The sequence below is a fragment of the Molothrus aeneus genome, chromosome 6 (genome assembly GCF_037042795.1).
Source record: "Molothrus aeneus isolate 106 chromosome 6, BPBGC_Maene_1.0, whole genome shotgun sequence".
NCBI classification, from domain to species: Eukaryota; Metazoa; Chordata; class Aves; order Passeriformes; family Icteridae; genus Molothrus; species Molothrus aeneus.
Window position 1 is genome coordinate 50,502,391 of NC_089651.1, and position 19,348 is coordinate 50,521,738.

The 19,348-nt window shown below is 36.2% G+C and overlaps 1 protein-coding gene across 1 annotated transcript in view; it reads right to left on the reverse strand.

Moving 5' to 3' along the window:
• SETD3 (SET domain containing 3, actin N3(tau)-histidine methyltransferase) overlaps positions 1–19,348 on the reverse strand; it is a 61,508-nt gene that overhangs the window by 30,635 nt on the left and 11,525 nt on the right. The window contains exons 2-6 of the mRNA XM_066552186.1: positions 7,844–7,953; positions 6,119–6,211; positions 2,942–3,090; positions 1,757–1,829; positions 994–1,250 (exon numbers count right to left, since the gene is read on the reverse strand). Of these exons, the coding sequence (XP_066408283.1) occupies positions 994–1,250; positions 1,757–1,829; positions 2,942–3,090; positions 6,119–6,211; positions 7,844–7,946 (675 nt within the window). The 5' untranslated portion in view covers positions 7,947–7,953. The remainder of the gene's footprint in view (positions 1–993; positions 1,251–1,756; positions 1,830–2,941; positions 3,091–6,118; positions 6,212–7,843; positions 7,954–19,348) is intronic.

Consider the following 19,348-nt stretch of genomic DNA (forward strand, 5'->3'; position numbering starts at 1 on the left):
CTCATGCCCAAACAAAATGTCTCTAGACCACACATTTGGGGAGATTCAGTACACAGAGCCATACATTTTTTATACAGATTGTGCCACAAAAAGCTTTGAATGTCTGGACATTGAGCACTACCTTGAGAACAACACATCAACATTCACACCAACATTATATCCAGATATCAGTCAGACTAACAGAGTTCTGTCAGAAACTTGGTTTAAATCATTACTTCAGAACACAATGAGAAGTTCACCCATCTCAAGCCTCTCCATACCCTGTTACCAGATGGGTTTATCTTTGTATTTGAAAGCAATCAAAAATAATTACACTAAACAGAACTGAAAACAACAGTTAATCCAGTTCATTGGAAATACAACATATGCAATGGTTTTATTCTGTCAATTAACAATTATAATTTTGCTTTGTTAAGTGCAAACTAGACAGTTTCCAAAGAATCATAGAACCATGCATAGGTTGCAGATCTCTGTAGGTCATATAGAAAAGTTTCCAACCCACAAACTTCTAGAGACTGGCTAACAGTAGCAAGATGAAAGCAGTGACTGGATCATTCCTTATCTCCTTTTCCCCAAAACAAACAAATCCAGATCCCTTAGTCTCCCATACAGATAAAGGGCTGAAGCAAATTACATCTTAATAGCCCTCCTCTGGTCTCAGTCCAGTTTGTCAACAAGTTTCCAGTTTGTCAATGTGTCTTTTGCACTGGTGGGCCCAAAATTGTACAGTATTCCAAATGAAGCCTCACCCATTTTTAAACAAAGGGCAATAATCACTTCTCTCAACCACCTAAATACATTTTTATATATCGATAAGCCTACAGAACTGCCAAATTTCAATAGCAGTTAAAAAAAAAAAGGCAAGAAATTGCTTTAATGATTGAGACTTTCAAGGGCAATATACTTGTACTATTATTTAGCATCACTGCTTTCACACCTTCCACAATAAGGATCATGAGAACAACATGTATATACTATATTTAAGATTCTTACCTGAATAACTTTGTAGAAATAGGCATACTGTCGAGCTGTATTTTTATATTGGCTAAAAACATCATGTATGGCCTGAGTAGACTGAAGATACTGTACTTCATCTTCTTCAAAATAGAGAGGAGTATCATATTCACTGGGGAGAGTCTGGATGTAGGGCAGCCAGAAAGAGTTGGGGTTGGCTCGCTCACAAAGGAGATGGAATGCCAATGTTATATTGCCCATGGCTTGAAGAATTCGATCTTGAGAATACAGAGATCCTGAATCAACCAAGAAAGGCAAGGAACTAAATTGATTCTCCACGGAAAATACCATCCTAGATTTACTTTAAATTAACATGATTAAATAACAGGTAAGCACTTAACAAAAAGAAAAAGCTTTTCAGGTTTCTAAAATATTTAGCCTACACTTTATTATACTGCAAGATTTTTGACACAGCAAATGCCTTGTGTACAATTGCATTACAAAACTAGAACAATATTCTCAATACCTCAGAACATTTTATCTCCAAGTACTATACAAGCTACATAATACACGTTCAAAATAACACAAACACTTGTGGCAGATATCCAGTGCACTCAGCCAGAAACTAACCGGGAAATTAAATTCTTTCCACTGACACTTCAAGTTTCTAAGTATTCCCAACCTGATGGCTGGCATGATAAGCAAGCCCTGTAATAAAGAAGATCAGCTAAAAAAAGAAAGTCTCCTACTGAAAGATCCCATAAATATTAATTTCTTCTTAAGAACTTCCTTGAGCTCTTACCTAAAACTGAATTTTTAGCTGACTCAACCGTCATTAACAGTTTTCTAGGAACCCACAGAAACAATTCTTCAGCCTACAGAAAGGAAAGAAATGCAACAGAGGGTCAGCCAGCATTTATATGATATGCCAAGTGTCTCAAATATACACCAACTTTAAATTACAAGTTGTTTGCATTATTTTTTTAAAATAAAAATTATTCTGAATCTAAATTCTTCCTTCTCCCTCTTCCACTGCAAATTCAACAAACAACCTGTAGTTCACATTGTGGAAAGCAGTGTTTCAATCTGCATTACACAAAGCTTTAAAACAGGCACTCAGATACAAAATAAAGCCCTTCCATTTTGGAACTGCTACGATGTACAACACAACCTTAAAGCTACCAGACACATTATATTGCTAATAATTACATGATCACATATTTTCTCACAGTAGAGTTTTTTCATATTGGCTGTTTTTATTCTAGAAGAATGGTTCAGTATTTTTATCAATCTATTAACTGTGTGCTAATGAAGCTCTTAAATTATTATACTGGGCTCATTTTCTGGTAGTCATTTTACAACAGCTGATTGGTCTTCAAACCTGTTTCCCACCTACAAAATAGGAATGGAAAGACACAATTTTAAATGCTTTCCTTTTAACAGTTACCTAACTCTTTGTGTGTCTATACTCCTTATCTGATGATTAAAAAAATCCTTTACAATTGTCATAATTTGGGGATTTTTTTTCATTTTCACTGGAGAACAGGTATTGCAAACACCTCTTTCTGAGACAAAAAGACCAATTCTTTAAAAGAAGGGACATGAATGAAGAAGAGAAGAGGCTAAATAGGTATTGCAAATACCTCTTTTTCAGACAAAAACCTTGTTCAGTTCTTTAAAAGGGATATGAAAGAAGAGACTAAATAGTTAGAAAACATGGAATAAAGGGATACATCAGTGTGGTAGAGCACTCTGGTAAACAGTATAGGCAACATAGAGGAAAAGAAAAAGACTGATTAAAAATTCACAGTACTAGCAGTAGTCATACAAAATAATACTCTATTTTATCAATAATGTTTTTCTCAAGTACACAATGTTTCAGAACAGCATAAGCAGTTAAAAGGGGGAAAAGGGTGAGCATTTCAGAGTTTTGCAGATACATTCCAAACACAATTTTCTAATCTAAGTCAAATGTTCACATGCTCACCTTTATCTCTCTTGTTGCTTTCAAACCAAATCCCTCCTCTTCAAAGTTAGCTATTTCAAACCCCTCTGTGGATGCTCCATTTTCAGTTGCCCACTTTATCAATTCAGGAAAATAGTCATCTCTTTTTCCATCAAAGACAACAGACAAACCTATATACACAATTTATTGAAAAACAAATGCAGAAATAAGAGGATCCAGAAAGATAAAAAAGCTCAATATAGAAGCCCATGTTAAAAGTTATCTGCTATCTCATAGCAGTGCTACTTTGAAGAAGCTGAGTCAGAACTGGTCTCTGTTAAGTGTTACTCAATAATTTATAAATGTCATACCCAATTTTCATCAAATTCATTATTGTGCCAAAATGGCTTACCAGTCATCTTAAAAATGCAACTGCCTAAACTGAGCAGTAATGAAATATGAAACTCTCCTCCTCTTTCCCTTTTAATAAAAGCCAAAATATTTCCAATCTTAATATCAATGATAAATGCAATCACCACAACATGTTGATACAGACAAGGAAGAATTTGAGAGGCAAGCTGTAATTTCATTAATTCAGCACTGCAACTGATGATAAGCAGATCTTGAGTTTCTTCTTTCACATACAAGACAGTTAGCCTTTTCCTGTAGCATATGGATCTACTAAAATATCCAAGGATAGATCTAAGGATAGATCTAAACTATCTAAGAATCATCCTCCTGACATCACAGAGCTCATCCAAATTTTTAAACTTTGCTTCTCCAACAACATGTGGTCCACCAGTGGAATCACAAGCCTCATTCATTTCCTCAGCTTTCTTCTACTGTGAATGCATTTGAATCTCTCTGTAATAGTTCCTGGCTATTCTCAGCCAGCTCCTTTTGTACCTCTTTGTCTCTGTCTGTTCTCTTCAATCCAAACTCTAGAGTCAGATAACATTAAAAGTGTCCAAAGACCCCCAAAATGCTCAGGCCATTTTATGAGTGACAAAATGTCATCAGTATTACATCCAAAGATATTTTGGCTAAGCAAAGAGAATAAAATACTTTTTGAGATCAAAATTATTTTAGGCAAGTAGCATTAGTAAGTAGCAAGTAGCATTTAAAATATCCCTCTCCTGCATTTTGCGTTTCAAGGCCCAGAACCAATCAATCTGTAGTTAACTTAAAAATGTGAGCATCATTTAAAACTTTCTTCTTTGTGATGCAGAATAAAAATTTATTAAGCATTTGCAAAGTATTTTTTTTCATATAATGCCCTCATAAACATAGTAAGGCTAGTTGCATAGTTTCTACAGAACTTGGTAGGTATTTACACTGCCCAAGATTTTGCTCTTGTGATTTTCAACTTTTGCTACTCTATAAGACTATTGGAAGCTTTTAACATCCAGTTTGTACTTGAGACCATTCTTTAAGCATCTCTAAAATTCTGCTTCTGTTCTTCATATACAATGTGGACCAATACTTCCCAATTTTTTCCAAATTAAAGAGAAGATCATCTCCTTTAAGCCATAAGCACCATTGGGAAATAAACGGTTTCTACATGGAACAAAATATAGTTGTACTGATGAAAATCTATATTGAAAACTAGCTTTAGTTAAGATTTTGCTAATGAGTCAAACAAGGAAAATTTTAGAAATTAAACTCAGTTTTCAAAATAAGATTTTTTTATACCGAAGATCATTCTAGTTCACATCCTGCAACCCCACATTCTAGTCAAGAAAAGCACAAAGTATAATATTTTTGGCAATATACATTAATTATATATTATTAGGTCTAAAGCCTTTATTAAGTTAGAAAACTCTGTAGATTAACTACTATGTTCTATTAAAAACAGTCTTGAAAGACACCATACCATTGCTGCTCACTGTGTATGGAAAAATGTTACATGGAAAGACACTTGTATGTCAATAGCAGTGTGGTTAGTAGGTTTGGTATCTTCCAAAGAAAAAACTATGCTCTATTAACATGATACTGTTACACTAATTCTACCATCTCTGCCAGCAGCATCTTTCCTGCGGATAGTTTAATCATTCTGGTGCAGAAGAAAGATTCAGAGACAAGGGCAACCCCCGTGCTAACTCTGCTCTTATTAACCTGAATTATGACTTTAACACATATATTACATCATAAAAACCTGCACATGTACAGTAAGTTTATACAAGTCATGGCACAGTTAAAAATGAACCAAGTTCACATCTACATCACTACAGAATGCAGTCACTGAAAGAGCATCATTTATTCTTCCATACACCCTCTGCCAAAAACTGATCAGAGGTGTATTAAGTCCTTTGGAGTAAGATCTTTCTGCATCAGCCAAAATATATTAAAAACAGGTGTAAAAGGGAAGTTTCAAGACTCTTAAGTATCTGCTTTATCAAGTAACACCATGAACTAGACAAGCTCCATTTATATGTAGTCTGGCTTTCTTGCTATAACTGTATAAAAACCAGAGAAGAAAGAATTGTTTAGGACTTTTTCAGGTATATCCAGCCCAAATCTATTCATTGCAAGGTTAAAAAGTTATTTCTCAGTCATTAAAATATATCTGTCATAAAAGAGGTTACTTTTACTAAAATTATGTGAAAAGGATTTTTTAGAGTATACCTCCAAACATAACAAAATTAATATAAAAAAGTATTATCAACAGCAAGATGTTACGTTCCATAATAGAAGAAAACTGATCTAGTATGAAAAAGAAGCATACCTTGAACTTTGGAAAAGTGGCAATAAAATTCTTTGTGAACTGTGATATTACAATAATTTCTTTATTTTGATTATGTGTATAATTTAGAGCAGAGAGACTTATTAGCTGCTGCATTTACTTTGTGTATTTATATACTTTTGTCATCACTTGATGTCCTGATGTTGTCTTGCTGAAACTGTTTCAACACCCAGTAAAGCCTTAATGTACAACAGTTACAAATTTAACTTTAGAATGTTCAGATGTATAGAGACAGAACAGCAGACTATGCAACCAGGAACCAAGGCAGCCCATTACTCTCTAAGGATTGTTACTTCTAGTCCTTCAGATGGTGATGAGAAAACAATCTCAAGCTCCTTTTTCTACTTATCAGACAAAATTCTCACAGGATCATCTGTCTGTGATAATCATTCAGAATTCTGAGTATTAAAATGGTTAATGCCAGTGGTGAAGCCCACCTGAACATTTCAGAAACACTGCAAGTGTTTCACATTTACCTTTCTGCTTTTTGCGGATTTTCTCCACAAGTGAACGGATCTGTACATATTCCTCCCATTCCTTACCAGGACCTGGGGGAGGACTGCTGCATTCTGGAAATAAAAATGTTTTCTTTAATTAAGTACATTTTATATATATATATATACACACACATAGATCTATATATGCACACATATACATATATATTTTAACCTCAGAATTATGTTTTCACAGTAATTTAACAGAATCTCAGTACTATCTGTCCTTCAAATATGTTTACATGGCAAATAAAACAATCTCCACTGTTACAAACATCCAATTATATGACAAGTAACTAATTTAGACTTTTGAAATCTTAACACTATAACTTATTTTATTTTTAATATTCCTTCAGATATAAGAAATAGCAAATGTCTAAAAAGCTGGGTAGAGAAAAAAGTAAACAACCAGGCCATTAAGTAAATAATATCTCAGATAAGACAAACAACAAAAAGTGTCTGTTTTCAATAATTCAAGCAAAGCACTCTGTTTACATTACCCTGCTTGCCATCACTCTTGCTGTAATGAAAGCAGATAATAATAGCACAGAGCATACCTTAAATAATTGAGAAATTTGTTGGTACATACATTTCACCTGCCTAGTCATTACTGTTTTCATAGATGCAAAAGTACTGCAGGGACAAGTAAAGGAACACAAAGCCATGCTTCAGCTTTAGATTACATCCACAGTGTCTCTGCCAATATTCTAAATGTCAGTGTGTGGATTTCTTGATCTAAGCCATGTAAATCCAAGTGGACAGCTGAAGATTACCTTGCTCAAGTGATTTGAAAAATCTTAGCATTGAATAAAATATGGAAGCTTGACAAAAAGAACAGCTGATACTTGTCTTTGCTTAGCAAATTAGATCCACATTTTATTTTTGGTAGCAAAGCAGAGGCCAATTGTAGCATAAGCATCAAACTGCTTTGCCAACTCCTTGTCTCCTCCTCATGAGCAATGCTAAGAAAAATTTTAATTTTTCTAAGGCAACACTTAGATGTGTCCAGAATATGAAAATATGGAGTTGTGTTTCAAAAAGAACTGTATCATTGCAGTTACTAATGACAGTAGCAAGAGTCAATAGTATTTTAGCATCATCGTATGAAATTATGCTCTGCTTTTCATATTTACTAGAAATAATGGATGAGTTCCAAGTTCCTCAACAAGTGAAACAATCTTTGGTCTATACACAAGATCTAAGCACTATGAAAAGTTTCCAAACAGCAACAACAAATTTATCTAAGCAACAAAAATATCTGTGCAGTTGAACTGAGTTGTATTACTGCTGCCCACAGTTAATTTCCCTACTCCAGTATCAGTTCAAAGTACTGTTCAAGTGATAGATGGAAACAGTGTAATTTTTCAAGTTTACAAGAAAAACATTTTTGACAAAGCTTCAATGCCAAGTTATCTGGTTGTTTAAAAACCTAATCTCACCCAGTATTTATGCTTGTACTCGGATGAAAAGCCAAATGCTGCCACAAATACGGTCTGTCCAATAAATACCCATTTAAATAAGCAAATGGTGGCATATATTAACAGAGGTAGTTTAGTATGTATTTCAAAGTATCCACCTTAAGCACTCTGAAATAGCAAGCTTGGCCACTTACAGAAAAAACACAACTCATTGGCTTCAGCAAGAAAATGTTTTTGTGCGGTTTGCACAGCATCCCTTTTCCCAGAGAGGCATAAAAACAAAACTTACTTTGCAATAACTCACTAATTAGATTCAACATTTCCTTTGGAGTTACCGTCGCTGTGGCTCCTGTACCTGACTTCTGAGTTTTTACTCGGCTTTTCTTCCCCATCTTCCAACTAAAACAGATTAAGAAGCACACTGTCACCAATTACAATGAAACAAAATATGATAAGTATGAATGAATGAGATCTTCTTTCACTAGTCATATGAAAAAGAAAAGAATGAGAAATTATTTCTCGCACATATATATGTGCAAGTATTATTTACATGGCCTGAACATAAGAGCTATACAGTGCAATCTGAAGCAATATTTCATGTAGTTGCATATTAATTACTTCAGGGTAATTAGAAACTAGAAATCTTAGAACAAAAAGAAAAATTATTCTAATCACATGCAAATTCATTAGTTGTGAACAAATATTATGGATTCCAATGTATTCAGGCTACAGAAAACCAGGTTATTTTATCTCATCAGCTGCATGGCCAATAGCAGCTGAATTAGTATTTTGACTGTATGTTACATAGTAATTCAAAATTAATTGAAAATTAAGTATTCCATTTCAAATAAAATCACAATACCATCTGTATGTCTTTGCTGCAGCTTCTTCTGATTCAAGGCAACTAGTTAAAGAAAACTTGTTTTCAGTTCCCAAAGTAAATGGAACATCATCTTAGGCTGGTATTCCAATATTCAGTGCCCCTTGTTCTCCTGCAGGACTTAAATCACACAACACCTCCTGGAACAGCATTGTAGTAAGGTGTGAAATATCCAGGGAATTTCTCACATGCACCGGGAGCAATTTCTGATGCTGGCACTGAACAGGCTTCTAGAGGAGGGGCTGAGCAGGATCTGGTACTCATGAATAAGGAAGAACTGCTTACACATGAGACAGCCAACTGCCTCAGATGCAGTAATTGTGAAATCGTAGCGTGTCTTGAGAAAAGAAAGGAAGGAAAAAAGCAGACTAAAGACTCTGGACTCACTGCAGCAGACAGAGCTGGGACTTGCTCAGGGAATGGTAAGCAGAATGACTTGGGAGGCTACAAACAAGTCCATGACAGCCAGTCATCTTCCTGGACTCTTCTCTGAGCACCAAAGAGCAGGAGGCCAGCTGACTGTGCACAGGACTCCTCACTGACAGAGCTCAAATGAAACACAGGTAAAGTGGAACTGGGGACAGGCAACTGGAGGAGAATAGAGATGCACTGTCTGGGCAAGCAGAGGATGAAAGAGGGAGGCCAAAGCCTGGTTGGAGCCGATATTGAGGATGAATGTGAAAAGCAAGAAGAAAAGCTTTTACCATGAGCAGAAGACACTCTGGGAAAAGTGTAATTCAGCTGCTAAATCAGGAAGATACCTAGTGATGAAAGGTACAGAAAAAGTTGAGACACCTGACACTTTGGGCATGGTCTTCACCAGCAAGGGCTGCTATCAGGTTTACCATGTTTCTGCATTTAGCAAAGTTTGAGGGAGAGGAGCAGCCAAATCAAAAAGCTATCTAGGTAAGCTGTACCTATGCAAGTACATAGGATCAAATGGGAAACATCCAAAGTACTAAAAAAGTTAGTTGATGTCTCTGGAAGGCTGCTGGCTACCATCTTTGAAAAGTCATGGTAATTGCTCATGACAGGAAACTGGTAACTTAAAATCAAACAAACAAAAGCCAAATGAAAGGCAAGGTGGAGGCAGCAGAGTAAAGGATCCAGAGAACTAGAAAACAGTGAGTTTCACCTCAAATGCTGTACAAAATGTAGAATGAGTTCTAAAAGGAAGTTATTTCCAGGCATGATGGACATAAATGTGACTGGAATCAGAAAACAGACTTCTAAAGGCAACCCCTGCACTTCCTTAAGCAGAAGAGTAAGTGGCTTCATGGACCAGGGAGAACTGGGGGTTGCCAGTGCTTTGACTTATGCAAGGTTTTTAACACTAGCTCCATAGCACCCCAATGGTCAAATTGAGGAGACATTGACTGAATAGGCAGGCAAATAATTCCTTGAATCATGAAGTTCAAAGAGTTTTGGTCCGTAATCCTTTATGCCAACAGATTAGGTGCAGTATTTCTCAGATTTCTCAGTAGACAATACCAGCCATTAATCACCAGATTTGGATGCTAGGACAGAAAGGATCCTCACATATTTACAGAAGATATAAAATGGAAAAAGCAGCCAATATGTTGAAGGGCAGGACCAGCATTCAGAAGGATCCCAACTAACTGGAGGAAGAAGCCAGAAGTGACTTTGTTAAGTTATACAAAGATATAGTAATCCTGCATTTGGGAAGGAAAAGATCATATAGTGCATCATAGCTGCAGACTGGACCAGCAGCAGCTCTGCAGAAAAGGATTTGGAGACTCTAGGGGACAGCAAATTCAACAAAAGCCAGCATCCATAAAGCAGTGAAAACTAACTGCAGTTTGAGCTGCATAAGCAAGAACACAAACAGCAGGTCAAGAGAAGCAATTATTCCCCTCTGCTTGCAGTGGTGAGGCCCCATGTCCAGTGCTGCAGCTTTGGGCCACACAGAGCAGGAGGTGCTGGCAAACTGAAGCACATCCAGAGGAAGGACACTAAAAGGGCTACCACATAAAATGAAAGACATCATTTGTTCAGTCTGGAGATGAAAGGGAGTCCACTACTGCCTTCATCTATGTGATAGGGAATTATGCAACAGATGAAAGCAGACTCTTATTGGAAAACACAGCAAAAACTCAACAGGCAACAGACACACAATGCCTCAAAGGAAATTCCACATAGGCATAAGGAAACTTCTCACCCTGAGGATGGTTGAGCACTGAACAAGACAGAGATTTAACAGCATCTCCAAGCAACCTTGGAGAATTTAAAAATTTGACTTGGCAAGGCCGTAAGCAACCTGATTTAACTTTGAAGCTAAAGCAAAAAATGGAGCCTCTCAATCTCCAGATATACTTTTTTCCCTACAGTTCCACATGTTATTGCAACTGAACTCTGCACGTCTATAAGTAGTCTATACAGTAAATAATATCTTCCTGTACAGCACAGAAGATTCTATGTCCAGTTATTTTGCAGTGAGATGGGAGACAGTCATGTCCACAACTTCAGACATCTCAAAGCTTTCAAACATCTGCCCAAGTCATCAAGATCACCACAGCCATAGCAGCTTTAAGTTACAACACATTGCACAGTAACATCCATAAAATGCAAAAATCACTGTACAGAAGCAGTACTTTGGGCTCCAGGTGTTCTGAACAATCTGTATATTTAAAAGGAATCATTTTATCCTTGGTCAGTGCAGTTAGCTGACCCAAAATTACATGCTTTCTCTCATATGCTGCCAAAAAGTTTTGCTCTTCAGCAACTGGTATTAACACTGTAATGTATTGAACAGCAGCTGAAAATTCTAGTAGGAAAGGTATATAATCTGGCTGCTTTCCTTTTCCATTAAGATTAGAGAGAACAAGAAGCTACCAAACCCAAGGTTTATTTTAAATAGTAACTTTGAATGATCAGGAAGCAAGGTAAGTTAACACTGTTAACTTATTAACTCAAAATTAAAGGAGCTCAAAACTGACTGAAAAGCAACACCTCATAAAAGGGAAGTAAGGCAAAACTATAAGGTGTTTTCCAAAGGCAAAGAAACCGAGTCTTTCATTTTCTGACATTAATCATAGTGCAAGAACAAAACTAGCTCTGAGCACACACAAACTGTGAAGTCCTGGGGCATATTCACATCCCCTGATTTTAGCACTCTCTGATAGATGTCAGAGGCTCAAACAACCCACCTGTGCTTCACTTTATCAGTCCCCCCTGAGTTGCATAACTTACTTTCCCAATACAGTTTCTACTATGACAAGCCCACACATGCAGCTGGTAAGGAAAGATCCCACAGATTCAATGTGAGAACCACTGTCTGATCACATCTCTTGATGTTTGTGAATGAACACTGGACATCCCCTTGAAAGGTGCTGTTCTACCACAAACAATTACATTTGATATGAGATTTCTCTATATTTTTCAGCACAAATGAAGGGGGCAGTAATGCTCATTATGCAATCCATGTTGGATTTAAAATAGTGCTCACTGGAAATAGGATCCATATAAAAGGTCAACCTGCCATAATGCAGTGTGAGACAAAGATAAAGAATAACAACGCCAACAAAAAATTAACTTAGAGTTTATTTTCATGGTCTTCCCATTATACAGTCTTTCCTTCTGCTTTGTTTTTTTCTTTACCCCCCAGGAGTTTTCTCGTGGTACATCCTTCACAAAGACTTTATTTGCACATTGCCTATTGCATGTCCCACTCTCCCATATGCCATCCTGCTACATTTATTTTAGATTCTTCAGCTCTTAAGAAAAATCAAGTCAGATGGGTCTGTAATGGATCCAACAGCAGGATTGTAGATGGAGTCCAAAAGCTTAAGAGCAAGAACAGTACAGTCCTGTGTTGATTCATACAAATGTTTTCTACATTTCCTCTAAGCACAAGTCCCTGCATCTTTAGAATCATCAGAAAATTAAAGCACTCACACACCATATATTTCATTATAAAAGTTATAAATGACCTATAGTTTATATCAAGATACTCATAAGTATTAAGATATGCAGGTTGAAAAAATGAAATTATTTTGAAGGATTTTGTTTTCTCATTTCCAAGAATAAAGCAAGTTAACTGATCAATAAACTGGGGAAAAACAATCTTAGCAAATGTTCTGCACAAACAACTACCAATATACTGCATGCTTTTTTCTTTCCATTATTATTTTAAAGTTCTATTGAGAGGAATAATCTGCTTGAAATATAAACATCCATCAGTAAATTTATGAGAAGAAAAAAGCCAAAGAAAACTGTGCACATTTTATAAATGGAGACATGAAAAGTGCCACTGTGGATTCAGAAAAACAACACAGCAATACATAAAGCTGTTCAAATATGGTACACAGTTAGCAACAATTTTTGAATTTTTCCTTGTATGAAACACTCAGTAGCAATAATCCATTATTCCAGTGAAAGTAGTGGCAAGAATTATGTCTAAAGATAAAGCTGATTTCAGAGGCTGTGAACTTCAGCTTCCCAAATACAATGAAAAGGAAAATTTGAACAATGCTTTGTATTTATATTGCTACCCTAGATGAATATTGTTTCAGAGGCCAAAACCAGAAATCTAGCTGAAATCTGGTCTACACAAGAAATTCAAGGCTTATACAAGATATGTCTCAGCTACTACTGATGCTCAAATAAAACACAGCAAACATACCATAGAAAAAAACAAGCTCATTGAACACAACTTAAAAGATTGATGGCACCATAATCAGAAATGCATTTTTTCAGTATACTGCTACCAGTATATGAATATGAAATAAGCTCTGTGAGTATCTCTGCTCTCTCCTTTGATACATGCATCCTGTCTAACTATTGCTTCTTAGCCATCAGAATTTCTACAGAGAAAATATTCTGCATGCACGATTAAATCAGCAAGTCTCTCTCTCACACACACACACACAAAAAAAAGCAAAACCATCAGACTGACATCTTGGGATATCTAGTTAAGGAAGTATTTCCTTTCAAGGAATCATCTACCTTGATCAAAACTGTACTTTTGGATCCAATTCCCAATCAGAAAAACAGGTTTCTACTTCCTACGTACTCATCTTCATTCAGTGTTCAGTTACATGAAACAGATATAACTATTTAAAACTAATGCATTTGACAGCTGAATTGTTTAGCAAGAGCCATAATTTGAAAGGATTTGCTGCTATACATAGCTGTCTAGAAAATGAATTCCAAATACCAGCACTGTGAAGTCTATGTATCATTAAAAAGTCACACATTATATCTTATAAAATAAATAATTTAAAAATAGATTATGAATGTTTTTTCAAAACTTCTGAAATCTAACAGAACACTTCATCCAATTTCATGGTTGGGAAAAAAGTTTAGTTATGGAGTGCTCTGCTGTATTTAACCAGCAAATGATTATAATGATAGCAGGAGACCCAATATGGAGAAAGTAAGTGTGCTTCCTTTGTGAAACCACCTTTGTAATTTAGCTCATGAAACAGATTATAGAGTTAAATTTCAATTCAATTCAAAAAAAATCCTAGAATTCCATGACATATTTGTAACTTCAGGGGGAAAAACCAGTATATTTTTCATTTTAAATAAAATTTCAAACAAAAAGGTGGTGTATTTTTCTGCAAGTGACTAAAATTATTGATTAGAAAGAAAGTTCGAGTCCTCTTTATGACACAGCAATGAAAAGAAGGGGTGTTTGGCAGTACCTGCACGACAACAGAAAAAGCAATAAATACATGTAAAAGATATATATGTATGTATATATATATATATATATATATATATGTATGTATGTATATATATATATAAAATATAGCAGCACTACATGGGGAGAAGCAAAAGAAAAAATCCTTCAGATTCAGAACCACAAACTTTACGGATGTCTGAAGAAGCAGCACACATTTCAGTGGAAAAGCAATTTGGGTTGCTTTTTTTTTTCTTTTTGAGTTTGGCTGTATTCTGGTGAATAGCCTTTAAGTACTATGCCATGTTTTCTTTCAAATGAACGTTGCTGAAAATTCCTGAAAGCATTCTCCAAAGAGCGAGTACACTGACAGCAATGATGAATATGCTTAGTAACACAGAACACAGCCACATTTCCAAATATAGTGTATCAGCTGGCTTGACAAAGAGAATCATGCCAAAACTGGCAGTGAGGGGTGTAAATGATCCATCTCCCTCTCTAATACTGCTATCAAAGAGCAGTATTGGGTGAGACTTTGAACTGGTTTCCACATCACACACAAAAAGAATATTTTAATGAGCTGTAAAATACGCTTCCTTTTTACTTACAGCTTTAAAAAGTGAGCATGTTTACCTAACAGCTTCAGAAGGTAACCATGAGAAGTCTGCACAAAACCTCAGATGTACTAAAGAACTGCCACCAAGTGAATGCATTTTTGTTGTTTTATTTAAAAAATAACCATGACTGCTTTAGCATTTTATTTAAGAAACCTAATACTTCTGGTATAAGAGAGTTTGACTTCATCACAGGACTGCATTTTGTTATGGAAACAATGCCAATTTTGCACAATAAAACACAGATCTTTCCAAATAATAGGTCAGAAAAAAACCCTTCAATTTAATCATTAACAAACCCCTCAGTTCACTGTAGTGCTACATAGAGCTGCAGTCAGATTTGATAGGAAAAAAAAAAATTAAAAGATCTGTCATTGAGCACTGTAAAGACACCTACCTCTCCCCCTCTCTAACTGGGTAAAAATACAAGTTGCAACCTTTGTTACAAAACTGTGAATATGATCATTGAGCTAAGTAAACACTATGTTAATTTTTAACTGTGCTGGACTTAAAAAACTTATCCTACATGATGCAGACCACATGAAGTCTGATTTCTTCTGGATGTGTATCTCACTTTCTTTTCCAGTGGCCTCAGAATCCCTGCTGTGCTCTGTGACCCTCCTCATCTCCTCTGGGACTTGGATTAGCTTCAACTATTACTTTTTACTTTACAGAGCAGTAAACCAGCTACTAAAAAATTTGCCAGACTTTTACATACCAACCAAGTTAGGAATTCCCACAGCAAGAGTTACCTCTCCAAGTTTCCCTTCACTTCAAGGACTCAGTACATTTCAATGCAGTATCTTAACATTGCATCTTCTTTAATTCAGATCCTTGTAGATATTAATTACATTATGTTCTCATTATTACATAATAGTTACCACTCCATGCATCTACTTGGCATACACGGGCACAGATGGCAGAGGGGTGCAGATCTAGAATCTCTATTAGAAGGATACATATGGGTAAACAAGGGCAGACAAGGAGAAGACAAGGGAATTCTCAAGCCATGCAAAGAGCAAGGAGAGATGAGTATTGTGGGTGGCTGTGGGATATATTCCATGGCTGCATCAAAAGGGAGGACAGATGAGTGGGATGCACACAAATGAGACTTGCAATTTCTTTTTCTAGCTTGACTGCCTAGCCTAAGTCCTTTTCCCCTCTGCTTCAGAGAGGGAAGTGTATCATCTCTTACATCAACATATGTTAAGAAGCCAGGGTCTTAAAGGACAAACTTAATGCTTATTAATGCTCAGACAACTGACAGGAGCTCTCCAATCTGTATGTAGGAGAACACAATTTTACACTTGATATGACCAGTTCTACACAGAATGTGATCTTTTGCTTCCACTGATCAAGTTTGGTTTTTTCTCCTAAACTTGAATCTTATGACTGTGGCTACAAAGATAAATACATTTCATAGCAAATAGATGAAATCAAGAAGTGTAAGAACAGTGTGGGTGGAGGAAGAGATCTGTGATCTTTAAGAAAAATTCAGCTTATACATTTACAATGAATGCTATGTTTTCTTTTGAAAACCACCTACATCATGTCACTTGGAAACCACATTAACATTCTCATCACTCCTAAGGTATTAATCTAAATGTTCCCACTAAATAAATGACTAATTAGTTACTGATTCAATCCCTTTCCCCCCAGCTCTTTCATCTTTGATGTACTCCACCCCTTCTCTTCTTGCTATTAATTCTCTTCTCCTATGACCGCCTTTTCCTTTTTCTTCCACTTCCTCTACAAACTTGTCACAAAATCTGTTCTAAATACAAATGTCATTGCAATTCACTGTCTGTGTATTTTCTTTCTCCAGCATGTCTCGGTTCTTCTGTTTAAGTTGCAAGCTCTTTTGGAAGTTGGACCTTCTGTGATTGTATAGAGGACTAATAACAAATTTTTTTTAAACAGGATCTGAAGTATTTCTGTAGCAGTGATGACAATGCTGATAAAAACGACCTAAAGAAAGCACTAATAAGATTAATAATAGAAAACCCCATATTTTTTCCACTTATGATTGCATTCCACTTAAAATACAATGTGAATTTCTGTTTCCTTTAGCCATAACCCACACAATTTCCTTGAAGAGCTATCTTTGATGCATGTGCTCCTCGTGACAAGATGCTGTATTTATAATCAGTCCAATGCACAACACAAGTAACAGAGGGTGCCCTAGTATCTTCTGCTCTCCCAAAACAACTTGCAACCCTCAAATGCAGCTCCTTCTTGTTAGTTAATCTGAACACTCTATTCTATATAAAATATAGGCCAGATGCTTAGGCTTTTCAATTGAATATCAAGTCAAGAAAGCCACCTCCAGCAGCAACCCACAGCCCCAGATACTCACGTTCTTCAGGAAGAGAGACATCTTGGAACACACTTATATTGGTTACATGCTGCAGGTTTTTTAATTCCATCTTATGAGCTTCTGCTTACCATTGCCCCCTCCCTTTCTAGTGTCTGCTTCCTGGACTCAAGACCACCCAAAGCCACAGATCTTCCTCCAAAATCTTCTTGATTAAAAAGCACTTACTACATCCCCTCATATCTTCTCATCGACAAAGGACTGCACTGAAGAGCACCCACCATCTCCTGGAGGAACAGTGAGAAGTTGCCCTGCTCTGTTTCTTTGTGAAGTCTGCAGTTTTCATCCTTACCACAGTCTCCTTTATTTTTCTTCTCCCCTCACCTCTTTTACCAGAGGAAAAGCAACAGTGACAGCAATCAAGAGCAGGCTACTTAGAGACCTACAGGAAAAGCAGGACAGAGGGATTTTCCTGGATGTGTTCACGCTGCTTCTTGCAGCCCAAGTTGCAATGTAGTAAGCTTCCCTTCTTCAGGAGGCCTGTGAAATTATCCAGGGCAGCTTCTACTTCATACACAAACTCACATTTATTTTCTTTTCAAAGACCTGATTTAACCGCATGATCTATTTGCAATAGGACTCCAAACATTTTGTCGCTCAGGTAAAGCAAATTAAATAGGTTGTCACCATCACTTCTTAAAAAGAACAGTCTTCCTGAGAAAAAGTCTTTGAAAGCCTCATGTCTTTTGATTCAGTTATTTCCTTCCCATAGCTCCTCATCTTTCTCACTTAGCAGATGGGTTTTATTCCCTTCAGGAGATAGGTACAGGTACCATTTACCTCTGTCTACCCTCTCTGGGATACTTGCTTCTCACAAGCATTTTTTTCTTTGAGGAATCTACCACACCAGTGGTTGTAAGCTTTTCTATTCTCTAAAGACACAGTACCATATGAAAATTACAATCATCTAAATAAATTTAACTGATTAGGAATAAATTTTTACCCCAATGGGGACAAAATAAAGACTGATACAGAAAATGTCTCTCTAGCCCTCTTTAATGAAAAGAACTTACTGGCAAAAAAATTACCAGAAATGTGTGTCCATGTTCTTAATGCTTCCAAATGAATGCTTTCTCTTCCTACAGGATAGGTTTGAGTACAATTACAGTATATGTATGCCATTGCTTTAAAAACAGTTAACATCAACTAAGTAAACAAAAAAAAAAAATTGTTAGATAATATTTTTGCTTTTGCTTTTGTACTCATTCAGAAAAATCCAGTTCTTGCAAAGCATCTGTTTTTCAGCTAGACCATCTTTTTACTGAACTCTTCGTGCAGGCTGTTTACTAAGGCATAAGACAGTCACATGATTGACATATGCTTCAATAAACCCAGATGCAAAATTTTGATTGTTTGTGAGAACACTACTTACATGTTTTGTCCTGGAAGAGCTGTTTGCTATGGCAGTGTAATCCCAGAAGAAACACCCTCAACATATAAAAGAAACTTTGAAAAAGTCTACAAAAGAAGTAAGATTAGTTGTTGTCTAGATCTAGCCTCCCAGTGCTCACATAAGAAAATTTCCCAAATGGCAAAACCATAAATACAGAAATGTTAATATGGACCAAAATATTTATTAGCCAGTATGTCAGAGAAAGTTACTTTGATTTTACCTGTTATCCTGTGCACATACATACTACACAATGCTTAAGTAAAACTGCTCATACGCAAAGACATGAACTAGCAATTATGTGCTACCTTTGCTGTACTTAAATGGCTTTGTAAAGATCTAAATATTCCACAATTTTCAAAAATAGGTCCTGTGATGGCTTAACACAACCTGTTCTATTTGCCATTGCAATGTGCCAACAAGGCTCAAAATCACTTCAGTATGTCATTTCAGACAGCAACTCCTTGGCCATGCTGGCACATTTATCAAGTGTCTTCATGGAAATCTCTATATTAATGACGACTAATGAGAGCAAAAACTAGAACCTGCCATCACCATTTCCTGTATTTTGCTTAGTCAGACTACTTTGCAAAAGTAGAAAAATTAGTTACATTGATAACTATGAAGGCACAAGTTAAAATTAAGCAATACTATGTTAATAGAGGTGCAACAGAACACTGTAACATTCAATACATTGCTCCAGAGTGAACAGCTAAGAGCAGAAGTTCTGTCCCAGTCCAAGACAGCTAATGTGCTTTGAAATTTTGACAAGGCCTTGCATGCAATTAGGACTTTAGAATGATGCTATCTAAGCATCATATTTCCATAGCAATTGTTTTTTAACCCAAAATGTACATGTTACATAGCTCTTGGTTACTAAGGATCATAGTAA